Source organism: Pseudopipra pipra, chromosome 4 (genome assembly GCF_036250125.1).
Source record: "Pseudopipra pipra isolate bDixPip1 chromosome 4, bDixPip1.hap1, whole genome shotgun sequence".
Taxonomy (NCBI): domain Eukaryota; kingdom Metazoa; phylum Chordata; class Aves; order Passeriformes; family Pipridae; genus Pseudopipra; species Pseudopipra pipra.
Genome location: NC_087552.1, coordinates 38,053,819 through 38,072,354, shown reverse-complemented (window position 1 = coordinate 38,072,354; position 18,536 = coordinate 38,053,819). Strand labels below are relative to the sequence as shown.

The 18,536-nt window shown below is 41.6% G+C and overlaps 1 protein-coding gene across 18 annotated transcripts in view; it reads right to left on the bottom strand.

Moving 5' to 3' along the window:
* GALNTL6 (polypeptide N-acetylgalactosaminyltransferase like 6) overlaps positions 1-18,536 on the bottom strand; it is a 573,576-nt gene that overhangs the window by 451,112 nt on the left and 103,928 nt on the right. For 2 of the 18 annotated variants that reach the window (XM_064652494.1, XM_064652495.1), the window contains exon 1: positions 3,492-3,583. The exons of 13 other annotated variants lie outside the window; for them this stretch is intronic. Coding sequence is in view for 3 of the 5 variants with exons in the window: in XM_064652497.1 (XP_064508567.1) it covers positions 3,492-3,629 (138 nt within the window). In the remaining 2 variants the exon portion in view is untranslated. Of the gene's footprint in view, positions 1-3,491; positions 3,922-18,536 lie in introns of those variants that run through there. 3 more of the 18 variants (XM_064652497.1, XM_064652491.1, XM_064652479.1) reach the window with 3 other exon arrangements.

The following is an 18,536-nucleotide window of genomic DNA, read 5'->3' as shown; positions in this document are numbered from 1 at the left end:
CAAAACAAAAACAAACGAACACACATACCCCCCAAATTAAACTACCTGTAAAGAGTTTTTTAACCAAAACTCAAGGACACATGTTAAGGAATAAAACTTTTTTAAAAAGGCAATAAAAATATCCTATTCAACTTCCCTTATTCCCACAATATAGCAAGGAAGACTGACTTAGAAAGATTTAAACCAGAAATTATCATTTTTTTCCTCATGTGTGCCACTTTACTATCAAACTATATTTTATGAAGATCTTGCTGCACCACGTAACTCAGAACCTATGTACCTTTACTCTTGAAGTCCACTTTAAATAGCGTGAGAAACCAAAAGTAAATAACAATTATCAAAATATAAAGATCAAGCCTATTAAGTTCTCAAGAGAAAAACCTACGAAATCACAAAGGCTTATAGAACATTTATGCGAAACAGAGATTCATAGAGACTAATAATGTTTACAGAATTCATGTAAACTGAACAAAATCGTTGATGTTGTCTGAAATCACAGTTGTCAATATCATTTTCTCATCTTTTAGTTTTTCCTACAGAAGAGCTTCTCTGCTCAGAAACAGACAAAAATACTCTTATGTAACTTACTGTAGCACTATTTTAATGCATAAAAAAGTCAACTTATTTTGTCATATTAGAATTTCTAGATAGCACTAAAGAACACAAGTACCTCTTCTAGGCACTGGGAATGACACAGTCCCCAGGGGACACTGTTCTACCATTGATAGAAACAGCCTATTTTTGCATTGTGGACTGCTTTCAAACAGCTCCTATGCTTACTGCTGTCAGGGTATCAATGCCTCCTTCATCAGCCTGCTATCCCTCCTTTGCTCTGATGCTGTAGCAAGCAGCTGAAGTGACAGGAGAGGCTGACAGAGCCCTCATTCACAGGGAAGTCTGGGGATGTCTGTTTTAGCAATGAATTGGGAAATTTAATTTATAACTAGGCAAAACATCATTTCCCTATGCCATCTCTTCAAAAACACCTGATGGTCAATAACATGAATTTAATTGTTCTTAAAACAAGATGGCACATTCATAAACGTTACTGTCAATATCAGAATACCACTAGACACACATTTTACCCATGAGGGCAAAACCACTTCAGCCTGTAATCAAGTTATTGAAGTCACAGACAGCTCTACCTCTCTTCCCTGGTCAGGACACACCACAGCAGACCAACTATACATCACTATCACATGCTGACTCTAAATACATACCTATGTAACCTAACACAATCTTAGAATACATAAGAAAAGTCTGCTGCAGTTTCAGTACGACTGACACCTAAACTTGTGTTAAGTCACACTAAGTATAAAGTAACTGAACACCTCAAGGGCAAAGAATGACTGCGCTGAGTGGGTAAATTCTTGCATGCCTTACTAAATTACTAGGGAAAAAGAAAGTTAACAGTTCTACTATGATACTATTTCTAATGCAGTATCTTCTCACGTGACCTCATTTTTAGTAAAGTCACAAGGAAGTCTTACTGTTTCCTTTGTATTTAAGGGAGCTGAACTCAAACTTGTACTTCAACTCTTGTTCCTTCTAAACTCAAACTTGTACTTCAACTCTTGTTCCTTCTAAGTATTTTGGGTTATAATGTGCACAGTTAAAGACACAAGTAACCTAACTGCATTACTCACCTGTACTTCAACCTGTTTTCCCCACTGAGTAATGACATTGCCAACATGATTTCAATACTTACCGTGATAACAGAATAACACCAGAGTCAGTTGTAAGGTTCAAAGTTGCACTGCTCATTTTTACTGTTTTCCCATTAAACAGTCCCATTACTCCTCAATTAGTATTCAGGTTGGGAGAAAAGGGAAGGGGAAAAAGAAAAAAAGAGAAAAAAGGAAGCTAGTAAAAAGACCTTTTCAGAAAATGTAGGATTTAAAATTTTCTGGGGTCTCATTAGCAAGTCTCACTAGCCCTTCATGTATGCTCAGCTGCTTATTTCCAAGGTTTTCCTCCACCACTTTATCCAGAACCCTTTTTTCTTTTTTTTTATTTTAAAAAAAAAGTTATCTCCCTTTGACTGCTAACCAATCATGCTCTACTTAAGAGTGCAGTCTTGAACATTAGAAATACCATCTTATATCAAGGCATGTGTGTTCTTAAGAGCCATGCAACACATGGAAATCATTATTTGCATTGGAAACTGAAAAGACTGCAGTGTGCACCTTGTAAACTAATGACAGACACTTATGATTGTGTATCATTTTCTTTCAGCAGAAATTACTTCCAACTAAATTCTAGCACCTGACACCTACTGCATTTTAAAACCCATGGACAGATAAAGTAAGCTTCAAATTAAGAAGCTATTCCTAACTTCCTCCTCTAGTAATATTCAGGATATTTCATTACCAACGTTATGATATTTTGGAGGACTAACTTCTGTAATGGATAGCTATACTAATAAAGAATCAAATATATTACTCTTCAGTTGAAGTCATTGATTTAAATAAGTTTAGTATGTAGGAAGTGTATCACATACATGGGTGATGACCCTTGAAATGAAGACTACTAATACAATAAAATTATAAATTATGCCACCTAATACATTCTAACATGAAGGCTATGCAAGTGGTAAACAAGTTAAAAGACCAGACAATTCCTTAATTTCTTACTAATGATCTATGAAATATCATGTTAAATTTAAATTACACTGACAATTATAGTGTAGGAGCATAGCACTGTTGAACTGAGCAAACACAAGCTTTGGTAAATTACGGGCAAGGTTATAAAGAACTGCATTACAGCAACTCCTTAAAACTAAACTTCATTTAATACAGGTCATACTGTGATTTATGAGCCATACACAAACCCAGCAAGTCAAAGAATAACTCAAGAAAAAAAAACAGCTTATGGTTCTTATGTCAACTGCTGTTATTAATAATAGTGATCGAGGAAACAGTAAACTGAAATATTCGGGAGTTTGTTGTGACATCAGTCTGACAAGTAGTTACACACAGCGTAGCTGTATCAGGTCACAATAGTAATATTCAGAAGAGAAAAATACTGCCAGTCACTTCTGTCGAGTTTTCAACAGAAGAAAAAAAAAATCTCGGCGGTAAGACACCTAGATGGATCTCGAGCAATTCTGCGGACCTACAGCCACACATCAGTTCGAGAAGTATTGCAGACAGGCAAACAAAAGTTGCGGTAAAACCTCCACTTCTCGTAATGAAAATCAGAGCCCAGCATCACCCTCGGCTCACCAACGAAGCACACAAAATCCCAATTCCTCCTAATTTCACAGGCAGCCTGTGTGACTGCTCACCCCCGTCCTTCCCGGCGAAGCCCAGCCCGGCGGGCTCAGATGTTCGCTCACAACTTTCTCTCCCCGGCGCGGCGGCGGGACGAGCGCACGTGCTGCCGCTCCCCGCTCCGCGCACCCTGCGCCGGGGCCGGGCCGTGCCCCGGGAGGCGGCAGCGCGGCGGGGCACGGCGGGGTGGGCTGGGCTCCCGGGCGGCTTCGGACCTACCTGCGGCTCGGCGGGCTCGGGCGGCTTCACCAGGTGCTTCTCCTTGTAGAGAGACCAGAGGCCGATGTCAGGCAGGAAAATCAGAGCCGCGGTGAAGAGCAGCGTCATTTGCAAAAACCTCTTCTGTTTCCTCTTCATGGCCAAAGCCGGGCTGCTCTGCTGGCGGCGGCGGTGTCAGCTCCCCCAGCACCACGGGGCCAAGTCCTTCCCTCCCCGCTGTCCCTGCGAGGGGCCCGGAGCCGCGGAGAAACTTCGCCCTCCTCACGCCTGCCCACCCCGTGCCCGGGCGGGGCCGCCCCCCGCGGCGGCGGCGGCGGTGCCGAGGCTGGCGGCCGCTCCCCCCGCCCCGGCGCGGTGCTGCGCGGCGGCGGTGCCGCGCCTGGGGGAGCTCATGGATCCACCTGCGCACAGAGCGGCAAACAGCCCGGCATACGGCGCCAGAGGGGCAACAGAAATATATATTTAAAAAAAAAAAAAAAAAGGAGGGAAAAGCCCTACAACCCGAGTCCTCTAAGCGGCGTGGGACCAAGAGCGCCCCCTCCGCCCGGCTCCGCCGGAGCGCTGCCGCTGCGCGCAGCCCCCGCAGCTGGCCTCGCCCGCCCGCCTCACGTCCCCCTGCCTGCCCGGGCCCGGGCCGGGGGGCGCGGCATCATGAGCTCATCACGCGCAATTTGCTAAGCAAGAGTTTAAAAAAAAAAAAATCAGGAAAAGAGAGCTGATGCCGGAGCAGCGGCACAGCGCGCCCGTCCGCGCCGGGGAAGCGGGCAAGGAGAGTCGGCCCCGCGCCCCCCGCCACCACGTGCGCCGACCGGGCCGGGGGCAGGCGACATCGGGCCCGCCCCACCGCGCCTCCTCATCCCGGCCGCCCCATGTGCGCCATCCGCCGGCTCCGCGGCTTTTCCCCCGGCGGACGAGGCGCTGAGCGGGAGCCTGGCGCGGGTTCCGCGGGCCGGAGCCGGGCGGTGCTGCTGCTGTTGCTGCCGGTTCTGCCGCCGCGCACCGGGGACGGGGTTTGGAATTCCCGTTCCGGTCCGTCCTCCTCGGCGCTACGTGAAACGCGGGGGGAACCGCGCAGAGAGCCCGCGGGCTGCTCCCTGCCCTGGGGCCCGGACCGCTCCGCCGGGCAGTGTCGGGGCGCTCACCTACCGGGCTATCACCGGGCTATCCCCGCGCTCCCCCCGCGGCGCCGCCTTTCCCGAGGCTACCCGACCGCAACCCCAGCAGCTCCAGCCTTCTCCGAAACGCGGTCACCCCCCACTTCTGTAGCCGAGGGAAGGAGATGTTCAAAGCAATGTCGATTTGTACCCAGCTTGTTGCAATCGAACCCGTTTGGGCTTCTGGTCAGAGTTCAGCTGCTCGTTCTGACCACGCAGTGCAATTACCTTTTCTTTTCAAACTAACTCCTCTAAGCAAAAGAGGAGGACACTCAGGTTAAGCTTACTAGGACCTAGTGCCCTTTAAGCTTTGTCACATCAAACAGTGGGAAAGTGTGTACGAGACTTGTAACATTAACGTGTTCAGAATGAGTATTGAAAAATAAAGGTACATCTAACTTCTTTTTTTTTTCTGTCTTGCATATAGAAAGCTACCACTTCAGTGACAGTCCATGTTTCTATTGGTGGCTAAAATATTTCTGAATGTCTATGTCTTAATCCTGCAGTAAGAATCCTTTCTGTAACCACAGTGCATCTCTACAAATGATGAGAAGTAGTCCTCTCCTTTTCCATGGGTGAGATCAGTCTTGTCCATCCACAGAACTATCTTGTGCAGAAAGGATTTCCTACATATGCATAAAACAAGAGGCAGTTAAAGGTTATTTTTAGGAGAGTAGCTGGAGATAAAAGAAAGCTTGTGGGAGGAACAGGAAAACTGAGCGATGAAGGTGGGATGGGAGGAAATAGCATAATGCTCTTTACATAAAAGTAGGACTGGAAGGGACCTTGCGAGGTCAGCTCTTCCATGGCTCTGCCCCAAGGCACAATCAGCTACATCTGTGTCATTTTTGACAAGTGGTTGTCTAACCAATTCTGAAGTCCTCCAGCAATAGCACAACTCCAGCCTCCTCAGGCAATCTGTTCTGACTTGCCGTTGCAAACTGTTCCTTAATGTTTAACCTGAACTTTCCTTACTGTAATTTCAGAGTATTACAATAGCCACCAAAGGGACAGCAAGCAGAGTATTTCTCTCAGTCTTCACATAATCAAAGTCCACTTCCAAACACTGTTCCATTGGCACTCCAGGACGTCTCAAGATCTAATGTCACTTCTGGCTTTCATCAGGACTGTCTTCAACTGATTTGTATTTGAAGTGCGATGTCCAAAGTGATGCCAATTTTATGCCCCAAAACAAGGCGCGGAGAAACTGCTCAGAGACAGAATTTCAGTCTATAAGCAGGAGGTATTTATTTCACGGCCGGGGAGCAACCAGGTCGCCCTGGACAAACTGCTCCAACTCGAGAAACACACAATCCAACTTTTATACAATTTTTGCTAAGCAATTACATCATATATTATGAATATTCATTACATTGCAACGTCTACTTTTAATATTCATAACAGGTGGAGTTGAGGCGGAGTTAGAGGCGTGGTCCTTAATTTGGGGAGAACTTCGGTGGGAGTTCCGGTCTTCCTTCATCATGAACCTCGTGTCCTTTTCATCATCATCCTCCTAAACTTTTGAACCTTCCCTAATTTGGGTAGCTTCCTTATGAATTTGGCAGAGAGTTTCGGTATTTGGCACCAATACCTAATTTCTTGGCATGTCCCTCTCTTTATCTCTTTGGTTTCCTCCCCATATGTCTCTTTTTGTGTGTACTAGCATTTTCTGTTCATGTTTATGTTCTCCTGTGTCAGCGCGACTTGTACCTCAGTGAATTTATTGCCTCCGCTTTCTTAATGCTGAATTCTATGTGCCTTGCTAAAGCTTGCTTCTACATTTTGTGCTTAACTCTTTATATTGCTTAAATTCGCTTTTCAGGTGTTACCTGGCTTCATTTCCCCCCTTTTCTTAGAACTTACGAATTCCTTCGTCAAGTTCTAATCCTAAAGGGCGCTGATATGCTTTTATCATTGCCCAGATCATTTGGGTTCTCCTGACCATGGACCTTAACTTACACCACAGGCATATGTTCATGAGGGTTAACAAGAACATGCCTATAGCTATAATCAATATGGGGTGTACTAGGTAGTGAAAGACTTGAGTTGCTGTTGGAGAGTACCCTGTGAAAATGTCCCACCAGTGATGTTGACCTACTTGTGCAACTTTCGTCAAGATATTCTTTATACCTTCTGAATTATGCTCTACTTGCCACACCATGCGTTGGGTCGTTTGATTCACCTTTCGAGCTAACTTTCTTACTTCAGGATGCATAAGCATTTCTTTGAGAAGCTTAGTATCCATGCCTATCTGTAGTTTGGGTACTTCATGATACAAAGTGTACTCAGCTTCGATTAACTGCTGTGTGGTTATGGGTGCAGTATAGCTAAAGTCACAACCTACAATTTTGGTGAAGTTACATATACAAAAGTTAGTATCATTAGTCACTTCAAGACAATTATCTATAACTACATCAACACAAGGGGTTCTAATACAAGCGCATCCATTTCCTATATAGAATACTTGCGATCGGGTTTTATTGTGCGGAAGCATTTCAAAAGTGCATATACTGTCTTCAGCATCTAAGCATAAGTCTTCAGCTTCTACTATGGCATTTTCGCAAATATAACCTAATTGTCCTTTAGGAATACATGCTTCTGTGCTAATTGATTGCCACTTATTCTTACTGTGGTCATAGTTTGCCCAGACATTATGATCTACAGGTCTGACAATAACATCTTGATGTATAGTTCCTAATGTTAGAATGGGGAAGATAGCTCTCTCTTCTGCAGCGCTGATGGTGAGGACATAGGCCTCAACATGTTCTTGTTGTGGATCATAGGTAAAATTAACTAATTGCCACCAAGCCTGGTGGTCTATTTCAAATCGTGTAGTGGAGCTATCTCTTAATATTGTTTCTCTTATTTCTTGAGGTAGTGTACCTGACATCCCTTCTCTCAATATTCCTGCTGCTACTGACTGTATCCATTGTTGTGTTTGAACGCACTGGATAGCAAGTGCAACTTCTTTGCTAATATCTCCAGCGTAATCAGCAATTTTGACAAAATCTTCAGCGGTGTGGTCAGCTACTAGAGCCATCAATTTAACTACTAAGGATTGTGTTTCTGCTAAAGTTAGCATAGATGAGCTTAAAGGTACTTTAAGCTTACCTAGATTGGAAGTGACGGTACTCAACTTATTTAGTAATACCTCTTGGTCTATGGTGTTCATTATACCAAACCCTGTGCCAACCCATCCACTTATATCTCTTTGTGTTCGTTTGTGAAGTGACCTAGTCGCTAACCAGGCATTCCAGCCTTTGAGACTTTGCTTTACGAACGGCTGGCAATCTTCTTGTAAGTGTGTAATGTCTGTCTGAATGTTCATTTGTACCTTCTTTAGAGAATATGTAGGGTCTAGTAGTAACTTCAACTCGTTTGACTGTCTTATTACTTGAGGTCCTATCAAAGTGAAATTATGTATTCTTCTACATTCTACTTGTGGAGTGATTTCACGAGATGGGTTCACAATTGGGTCTTTAGCTAGTGAAATTCTTTTTATAACGGTGTAACCACCTGGAGAGCTTCCCTCCCTATTACAGGTGAATGTCACTGAGTGATCTAGCTCGAATAGAATTTCACATTGTGCTCTGCCTCCTTCAAAACTATCCCACTGACATGAGATTGGTCCCGGCCGTTGAATCCAAACAATGGGCTGACCTCTTTTTACTTGGCTATAAGTGATTAAATCCTGTTTAGATTCATCTGGCCAGAATTTAATTATCAGTGTTAACCTATCTGTTTTCCCTATTAGTCCCTCAACTTCTCGACACCCTATTTGAAATTGGTCTCCCTTTTGTGCTATGAGATAGCCTTGGTCTGGCGTGTAAGGTTGCTTGTTATGTAAAATATAAACCTCCATTTCTGGGAAATCACCTTCGGAATCACCGAAATGTACTTCCGCGTAAGCATTAGACCACGGTCCTTCAGAGGTAGAATTTTGAGATAAAACTATACTTATCAGAAGTCCAATGATCAATGTTGAAAGAGCCGGATTCATGATGCCAGGTCTTCCTGCTTATCTTCTGGAGCTTTCTTGACTCGAGAGTAGTGAATCCATGTAGGTCGTTCCTTGATCCTAACCGCGGTGAAGGTGGTCAGCAGCACTTGGAAAGGTCCCTCCCACTTTTCTTGTAGGGGTTTTCCTAAAAGATTCTCTTCCGTTGTGGTCACTGCATAGCCTGCCATCCTTACTCCTTGCTTCACGAAACTACTGCCGTCCGAGAACCAGTTGTCTGCATCTTCAAATGGCTCTTCTTTGAGATCCGGGCGGCTGGAGTAAACTGCTTCAATTGTTTCCAGGCAGTCATGTTCAATTGGCTCTGCTGACATTCTTCCTTCTAAAAATGAGGCTGTCATTCCCAGAAAGGCTCGTAGGTCTCTCACCGTCTCTGGTCTTGGCATCTGGCAAATGGCTCCTTTCCTCGCTGTTCCTAGGGATCGTTGTCCTCTGGAGATCTCATATCCCAGGTATACTACTTTTTCTTGCACCAGTTGCGCTTTCTGTTGAGAGACTCGATATCCACTTAGTCCCAAGAAATTCAACAAAGAAATAGTCCATTTAACACACTCTTCTTCTGATTCAGTTGCTATCAGCAGATCAGCTACGTATTGCAGAAGAGTACCATCCCCCTGTGGCTTTTCCCATTGTTCCAATTCTCTGGCTAATTGATTCCCAAAGATTGTTGGACTGTTTTTGTAGCCTTGAGGTAACACTGTCCAGGTTAATTGGGTCTTTGTTGAATTTTATTACGGCTTCCAAATTTTCCAATAAATCTCTACCCAGTAGAGGTTTTGAAAAATTTGGTAAGTACAGAAACTGATGGATCCCCATTTGTTTTCCAATTTTGTATTTAATAGGTTTTGGGAAATAAGCTTTTTCTGGTTGGCCTGTTGCTCCCACAACTTGTACAAATTCATCGCTCTTGGGTACCAACTCTTGATTTAGAACCGAAAATGTTGCCCCTGTGTCTATCAGAAAATCCAATTCTTTTTCACCTTCCTCTAGCTCCATTTTAACTAGTGGGTCTGCTAGGGAATGACTCACCGGTCCTCCTCAGTCACTGCTCTGATAGGGGACAGTAGCACTCTTAAACTTCCTATTTAATTTAGGACGGTCTCGTTTTCAGTGACCTATTTGCAAGCAATAGGAACACTGTTTTGACTTTATTCTGGTTTGTTGGGAAAGGAAACCTCCTCTTCCCCTTGCAGGGTAACCACGACCTCTGCCTCTAGTATTTATCTCCAGGAACCTTGAGCTTTGGGCTGCTACTGCTACCACTATAACTTTAGCAACTTCCTCATCCTTTTCTTTTTTTCTTCTTTCTCTGTATTATTGTAACTCTCCAAGCTTCATTCATTACTGTCTCTAAATTTTCATCTGCAAGATGCTGGAGTTTTTGCAGCTTCTTTCTAATATCTGGGTTACTCTGTCCCATCAATAGCGCTAGTAATTGTTGTTTGTTTTCTCATGGCAGCTCTAAGTCTGTATAAAGGGCTGCCCAGTTAATTATTTTTGCTTTCTCTCCCTCCTTGTCCTTGGTTCTCCGTTCAGCAGTCCTGGTACAATATGAATAGCCAATCCCTTCCTCTTGATCTTTTCTTTCATCCCTTCCTGGTTTCTGGCAGGCTGCTTTCTTTACTTTGCTGGCCTCCCATTATTATTATAGGGGTTTAATTATGCACTTATCTGGGATTTCTCAATCTGTCCCACCGCGTCATACACAGAATATCTATCTATAAAGTACTAGTTACTGCTGACAAATGTTAATCTTTCAAGGACAGATTCTCCCTGGACCTTTCAATTATTTGAGCATCAGTAATATACCAGCTGATCCAGGAGTCGTGTTCCTGAACTGGTTTCCAGTTGCAAATATTTTAAATCACTAGAAGTTGTACTCTAGTTCGTCTCTTCTCTAAATTGATTGTCTGATAAATTCTTTTACACTATCACAACAAGCTTACACTTTTCTTAATTTATTTCACTGTCTTAAAATACCTTTTACTTTGTCTCAGTACTTCATACATACAACATCCAGCTACTTTATCTGTTTCTAGCTCTGCAATCGCTTCGTCCGTTTCTGGCCTGGCTCCTCGCGGAGAACAGGAACCGCAGAGCGGGACTCCCACTCGCCCCGCAGCAGAGCCGCGTCTCAATCACACTCACATTCACACTTGCACACTTGATATACGAGAACTTTCCTACCTTCTGATTTCTATCTGAGCAATCGTTACCAAGCAAGGTCGCGAGATGGCGCCGCAGACCGAGAGATATGGCTTTGCTGTCGGCTGTCCGATTTATGTTACCACAAACTCACAGGATGTTGCTGCAAACTATAAAACACACTTCTTACAGAAAATGCAACCAAGATGTTACAAATACCTGTCTATGAGTGTGGCAACAATAAAATCTCACCCACTTAGTTTCTGCCAAATCCTGATTTGACCAACAGCGTATACAGTAGAAGGTAAGGGTACGATTGAGCGCTATTTCTTGTGTTCCTCTTGGACCCAGAATATATTTACCACAATTGTTACACAAAGCTCTAACATACAGTGAACAATAACAGAAAGGACAGATTTTAATCCTAGGATTTATACGTGCCGGCAAGAGCTTATTCACTTTTATAGAACTGAGATTGCAATCATTTCCCATATAGAGTTAAAAAGACGTCTTAAGAACTATACCATATATGAAAAACACAACATCTAATTTTTTACAACAGACAAACAAACTGCTGCAAGCAATGAAACAGCTTATTTTAGTTTCGTTTTACTCGTTGACAAAAACCAAAACATTTAGCAAGAGAAACCGCATTCCAAAAATTCTTTGCTAGTACAAGGAGCTTTCTGGGTCCTAAAGCTCCTAGAAACTCTCAAACAGCCTCGGAAGAATTAAAAATGGTTAATTTTCTGAATCGAGCACAGTTTCCAATGCATTACCAGACAATATCTTACACAAAACAAACAAACAAACAAAGAATGATCAGGGTAAATTAGAGCAAGAACATTTGCAAACAAGACACAGAAACATAAAGGGTGAACACAGCATTACAAAGAAAAGACATTTACACTGCAGTGCCGGGACTCTAACCCGTTTAGGGACTCTAACCCTTTCTTGGCAGGACTCTAACCTGCTCTCTTGTTTACACTGCAGTGCCGGGACTCTAACCCGTTTAGGGACTCTAACCCTTTCTTGGCAGGACTCTAACCTGCTCTCTTGTTTACACTGCAGTGCCGGGACTCTAACCCGTTTAGGGACTCTAACCCTTTCTTGGCAGGACTCTAACCTGCAACTTTCAATACCTGGGACTCTAACCCAGCTTTAGGGCTAATGCTGAGGCGTCCCCCAGCTCCCTTTTGGGCGATAGCGTCCTATCCCCACCAACTTAATTACCTTCTTTTATAAACTGCAGTTCAAAACATAAATACCTCTTAATTTGAAGCAGGAGGTTCTTGTCCACCGTTGCGCAGATCCAAGGGGTCTGGGAGACTCTGCCGACAAAAATTCAGTCGGGGGGCCCTGAGAGCGTCCCGGCCCCTTGGGTCCTGGCTCAGGAAGACCCCCGCTCCTGGCTGGCTCGCCAAATTGATGCCAATTTTATGCCCCAAAACAAGGCGCGGAGAAACTGCTCAGAGACAGAATTTCAGTCTATAAGCAGGAGGTATTTATTTCACGGCCGGGGAGCAGCCAGGTCGCCCTGGACAAACTGCTCCAACTCGAGAAACACACAATCCAACTTTTATACAATTTTTGCTAAGCAATTACATCATATATTATGAATATTCATTACATTGCAACGTCTACTTTTAATATTCATAACAGGTGGAGTTGAGGCGGAGTTAGAGGCGTGGTCCTTAATTTGGGGAGAACTTCGGTGGGAGTTCCGGTCTTCCTTCATCATGAACCTCGTGTCCTTTTCATCATCATCCTCCTAAACTTTTGAACCTTCCCTAATTTGGGTAGCTTCCTTATGAATTTGGCAGAGAGTTTCGGTATTTGGCACCAATACCTAATTTCTTGGCATGTCCCTCTCTTTATCTCTTTGGTTTCCTCCCCATATGTCTCTTTTTGTGTGTACTAGCATTTTCTGTTCATGTTTATGTTCTCCTGTGTCAGCGCGACTTGTACCTCAGTGAATTTATTGCCTCCGCTTTCTTAATGCTGAATTCTATGTGCCTTGCTAAAGCTTGCTTCTACATTTTGTGCTTAACTCTTTATATTGCTTAAATTCGCTTTTCAGGTGTTACCTGGCTTCAAAAGCTGGAGCTAATAAGCTACTTGGGAACTTTTAAGTGTTTATAAGAAAAGAAGGATAATTGTGGATGTGTCACAGTGTGTTCTGGTTTTCCATGCTTCCATGTGGAATGGAAGCTTTGTTGTAACAGCAGTAGCTTGTTAACTAATGACCATTTTGTGATAAAATTTAAGCTCTAGTTTGTTTTGTTTCCCTCAGGAACACCTAATTCATTGTCTCTATTTCTATGGCTGAATATTTCTCCTGTTTGTACTATCTTTACTGTATATAATTTTTTTCTGGAATATTTATCCAGTTTATCAAAATCACTTTGTATTTAAGCCTATTTTCCTCTGTCATACACAAATGTAATAAATGTGTTCAATTCTGTAATCCATACTGTTAGCAAGAATTTTACTGTGTTGAGATGCAGGACAGATCCTTGCAGAGTTCTTCAAAATGTATATTCCCACATTTGACATTGCACCATTGATACTTTACTTTCTCTGTAGTTTCCAGACAATTTTGCACTCACCCTGAAAATTGCAATACCTAAGTAAACTAATCTTGCTTATTGGAGTGTCATGTGCAAGACTTTGTTCTATTGTCTTGGTGACAAAGGATGTACTTCATTGTTTCCTTTTCACCCCTGCCAGGTGTCACGCTAAAAGGGGCAGAAAAGAAGAATTTTCTGTCCAACCTGTATTAATTTATTTTTTGTCTATCAGTGTCCCCTCTCCAAGAGATCAAAACCTTTTAATATCCAAAACAGTCTGTTAGCCTCTCACCTATTGAGACCTTTCACTTAACAGATTCACTGAGACAGACAGGATGTTTGATACCTTTTATATATAGGGACTGCACTTAATAGCGGTAGAAAAAGCCCTCAGAGGGTTTCTCCTATTAGTTATTTCACCGTTGACAAAACTGTCAGCACCTAAAAATGGACTCATTCTAACAGTTCATGAAATAACATGTTTAATAATGCGAATTTGTGACAATTTATGGCGTTCGGTGTGTCTGGAATAGGGTCTAACTGCAAAAAAACACACAAACTCTGTAGTAATAATAATAATACAAAGCATAGACACACATGCTGAAGCAAAAGCAACTTACAATGAAGTGATAAGTAAAAATTTTAAAGTACTATAGAGAAAAAGTAAAATTAGTATATTTTTATAAAGCAATTGCTCACCCCAAGGCGTCCCAAGAAGGTGGAGGAAGAAAAGGCAGCCCATCAGTTACCTCCACAGAGTTGATGGAATTTGTCCTGGATTTTTGCTTGGGTCCAATCTCTTTTTATACCTTTTTTCTTTAGGCAGTTTGAGTGGCTATAGTCAGTAAACTAATTTTGGGGTGATAGACAGATGAAATAGGCCCAAGGGTCCACTTTCTGAATTCCAGGATGTTTGAGAAAAAAGCCCATGTTTATCTCCATATCACTTCTTCCTTTTAATCCTTTTATCAGTTCCTGTGAATGTCTCCCTAGGTGCTGGAGGTTTCCAGGAAGCAATCAGGAGGGAGCTTTTTCTTCTTTTTTGTGCCTTTATCTATCATCTTACACCGGGTTATAAGTTTGGCATAGAAGATCACCAAAAAAACACTCCGCAAGCATTTTCACCTTTTGATTTTTGAAGCTAACCAAGGAGGCATTCAGTTCAACCAAATTTTAAAAAATTGGGGTTGTATTCAAGAGCTGAATCCACCCAAAGATTAGAATTACTCAGAATACCAAAAGGCATTGATCTTGTCAGAAATTCAACTTACTTTTTTAGCTCATCATCCAGCGTTAGGAAATTTACCAAGAATATAGAAGATTTTAATTCAGCTGCCTTTTTGTCTGCAGACATTCAGCCCTGATGTTCTTCCACTCAGTGCAAAAAGCATAATAGCTAAAACCATCCTAAGTATAGAAATGATTGCTATGAGATCATGTAATAATTGTATAGCAAAGTAGGACTACTGGCAGGAAAGATTTAGGAGATGGTGCATCTAGAATTCCACAGCGTGCCAGTTAAGTCTATCTCTGGAGGTCAAAGTGAATACAGACATTGATTCTCAGGAGATGAAATTCATTTTAATTTCCTGAATCCTGAGAACAAGTTTGTTGTAGGGCCGTAGTCCACAACCAACAAATCCAGGTCTGCTTTGTAAAGAATTAAAGGCATATTTTTCAGCAAATAATTTCTTTCACATAAGCCACCTAGCCCTCTTAAGCACTGCTGAATTTTTAACACGCTAAGCTAGTTTTAAATGAAGGTAAAAGAAAGTATTACTGTTGTGTGAGTTAAAAGCTGAAAATACACAATAACGCGTGGCAATAACTTATGCTCACCCTAGAAGAACTTGCAGTGGAGGTGCAGAATATACAGTTTCTTCAGTGCGAGTATATTCAAGCCTTCAAGTATTTGATGTTTGAAATCTCAAGCTATAAATTATAAAGAATGAAAGAGGTGCATCCTGAAACCATATACACCTTAGCACCAGAATTTAGTGTATTGGGGACATATTTTCATTTCCACTCTTATATGTCTTCCTAAGCCAAAAGTTCCACCAAGATTTCTACTAGGAAAGATTTCTACTAGGACAGAAAATAAGAGTGTAAAACACAGTAGCAGAGATGAGAACTATCAAGCAAGATGACTACGAGAAGCTGTTCAGTCATGTATTTCAAACATGAAGCTGAACTTGAGTTCAGAAGCTGAACTCAAGCAGCCTGCAAGGTAAATTTTTTGCGATCACAGCTTTATGTACAGAATTTTTCAAAAGGGACTCCAGGTCATGGCTAATCAATACTCTTCATGCAGGAAAGCCACTATTCAATGTATCTATTGCAGCAGCCAACTCTGCACTCACATGAAAGACAAAGTATCTGCCTTCGTGTTCACTGTTACAAACACCAGAGGTTGATGTGCTCTAAGCAGAGAATGAATCTAGTAAAATGATGATTAACCATCTGTAATATTGCCATATAAAAGAGTAAATAAAGGTAATGAAATGGGAGTTTGCTTTGATTACAGTATTTACCTCCAGGTAACTCAGGGTGTAAAATGACCAGATCTGTTCCCATGGTTTTTTTCAGTGTGCTTAGTGGGAGAGACATGTAGTGTTGCGAACCACTCTCAAAGGCAGCAAGAAAGGGAAAGGGATTTGTTCTTTTACTAGTACAACCCTGATCTGAAACAGCTGCAAAAAATTGATGATTCTAGTATATAGGGGACTGACATGCTGTATCATGGCTGGGTTTCATCCTCAGACCTCCAAGGGTCCATCAGAGCACCTCACATCCTCTCTCTGTATCACTTGTCTTAAGACCACCAAAACCTCAAGGGAAAGGCATGACACTGGTAATACACTAGAAATAGAAATGGAAATTCAATGTGATACAAAAGTACTCTTTTACAAAAGCTCAAAATCCAAGATCCTCCAAACTCCCACAGAAAACATTTATTTTCAATGTTTTCTGCAGAGAAAAGTTTCAATGTATTCACCTCAAAAACTGAAATGCTTATTTTTATGCAAACTCTGGGTATAAATAACAATACGTGTAAAAGGTTTTTTATTGACTTTCTCTTTCTAAGTCACTTGGGCCTTCTCTGTCTCCAGTTTTGTCATCAAGTTTCAAAATTGTTATCTCATATTTGTACTGCTGCTAACTGTGGAAATATTTTTTGTAAATCTCATTTGTTGGGTTTTTCTTGGAATCAAATTCTTGTTCTCAAAGTTATCTGAGAATTTCAACTACAAGGGAAAGCTGGGAGCCCTCCTACGCATATAGGAAATAAAGAAATTAATTTCCCAGAGAGAAACTCAAGAGAAGTTCCCTTTATTAAGACTTTTGGATCCTGAGTTGTGTTTTTTAAGTTACTAGGTTTGTCAATATTGCATAGAGCTAGAAAACTGACTTGAGAAATACTACAAACATTTATTAAAATTGAAGCATTTGTAAATCTGAAGACCTCTTCTTTTTAGCTAGTGGAAATTTTCTAGTCATAGTACACTTAAAGGTCCATTACATTAAATAAAAAGTTTAATAGCAAGGAAAAGAACTAAATAATGTGAATTAGGGAAGTTGTTTTCCCGTCCCCCATCCCCACCTCCTCACCCCAAATCTTTGTCATTTAGAAAATTACATCATTCCTATTCTAGAATTATAAAGTTTGGTTTAAATTCTGAAGAAAAACTCAATTAAAAGTCACACAGAACTTAAATGAGTAATGCTAACACCATGAATTATTTCCACTTTCAGATCTTTATTCTATTTGACTAGCTGGATGATGGATGATTGCTTCTTCATTGTTGCTGTGCCACTACAAACTAAAGAAAGCAGACAAAAATGCTGATGGATCAGACTTTTTGCCAGTTACCTCACAAGCTGCAGATTCACTACTGCACAAAAGAAATCACTGAAATATAAGGGTAATCAGGAAAGTTTATTTTGAGAGAGAAAATCAGTAAAATGTCAAATATTTCTAAATAGCTCAGTAATCATAAAACACTGATGTCAGGAAAAATAGTTGCTCATTCTTCCTTTCATAAAAATCCACAGTAATTTGGACCTAAATATGGTGCAGGAACATGGCATTTGCAGAAAGTTGGATAAAAAAAGTTATCTTCTTTTAGACCATCATTTTCAACAAACAGAAGCAATATACTAGCTTTACAAGAACAGAACAAACTCAACTCTGTGATAGCTAGGAAAAACACTTTGCTTTTTTTGAAGATCAACCCTCCTTTGCAGTCTTCTCAATGTCCCATTTCAGAAACCTTGCTATACATCTTCCAAGTATCTAGTAAAGTCTCACATCAAAATTACTGTTTTCACATCCAAGAGACTCCTTTGTCTGATAATACATAGGGCCTTCACACTCTCAACATGCAATCTGATCCAGGTTGGATCTAAAATAACATATTACTGGAAATAAAACAGTACATTCGGCAAAGCTTCCTTAACAAGGTTGCAAGTCTCATCTCACTAAATTTGTAAAATGTGCAGAATATATCAAAAGATAGCAGATGTCACCTTCAGTTCTGATTTTTCACTAGAGGCATTGCCGACAAACTTCAGAGATGTCTACACTGACAAATAGGGGAGGAGAATGGGCTAGAAGGAGCTTCACACTGCTTAGTTGCTCATTTGCCGTCTGGGTTTTTTGGGCTGATCCTGGGCTGGACTACGCCTGGGTCCAGCATTGGGAATCATTTATTTCCATTAACAATATAAAAGGATGAATGGATGAGATGGCATCAGGCTCTTAGTATCTCTGTCATCCTCATGCACTCCCAGTCTGTGGAGCACCACATACTCCAAACACTTGTCATGCCTTCCTGCCATTTCCTAGGGTACGTTACACATCCTTGAGGCCTGAAAAAAGTCCCTTTAGTGGCTTGCACAGAGACCTCATGTCACCTCAAACACTGTAATGGCCTGCATCTTTTTCTCTGCGTGTTATGTCAGACCTCAAGATATCCACTTGAAAAGTGAGCACACTAAAATGTTGGTTTGCTACTTAGAGTTCAAAATACATGGAGTATTTCTCTAACCCACCAATGGCTGAAAATTTCTGTGAATTATACCTATGACAATGAATGCTATATAAATCCTTCCTTCATTTGTAGATGAAGAAACTGTCAAAGTGAATTTAAATGAAGAT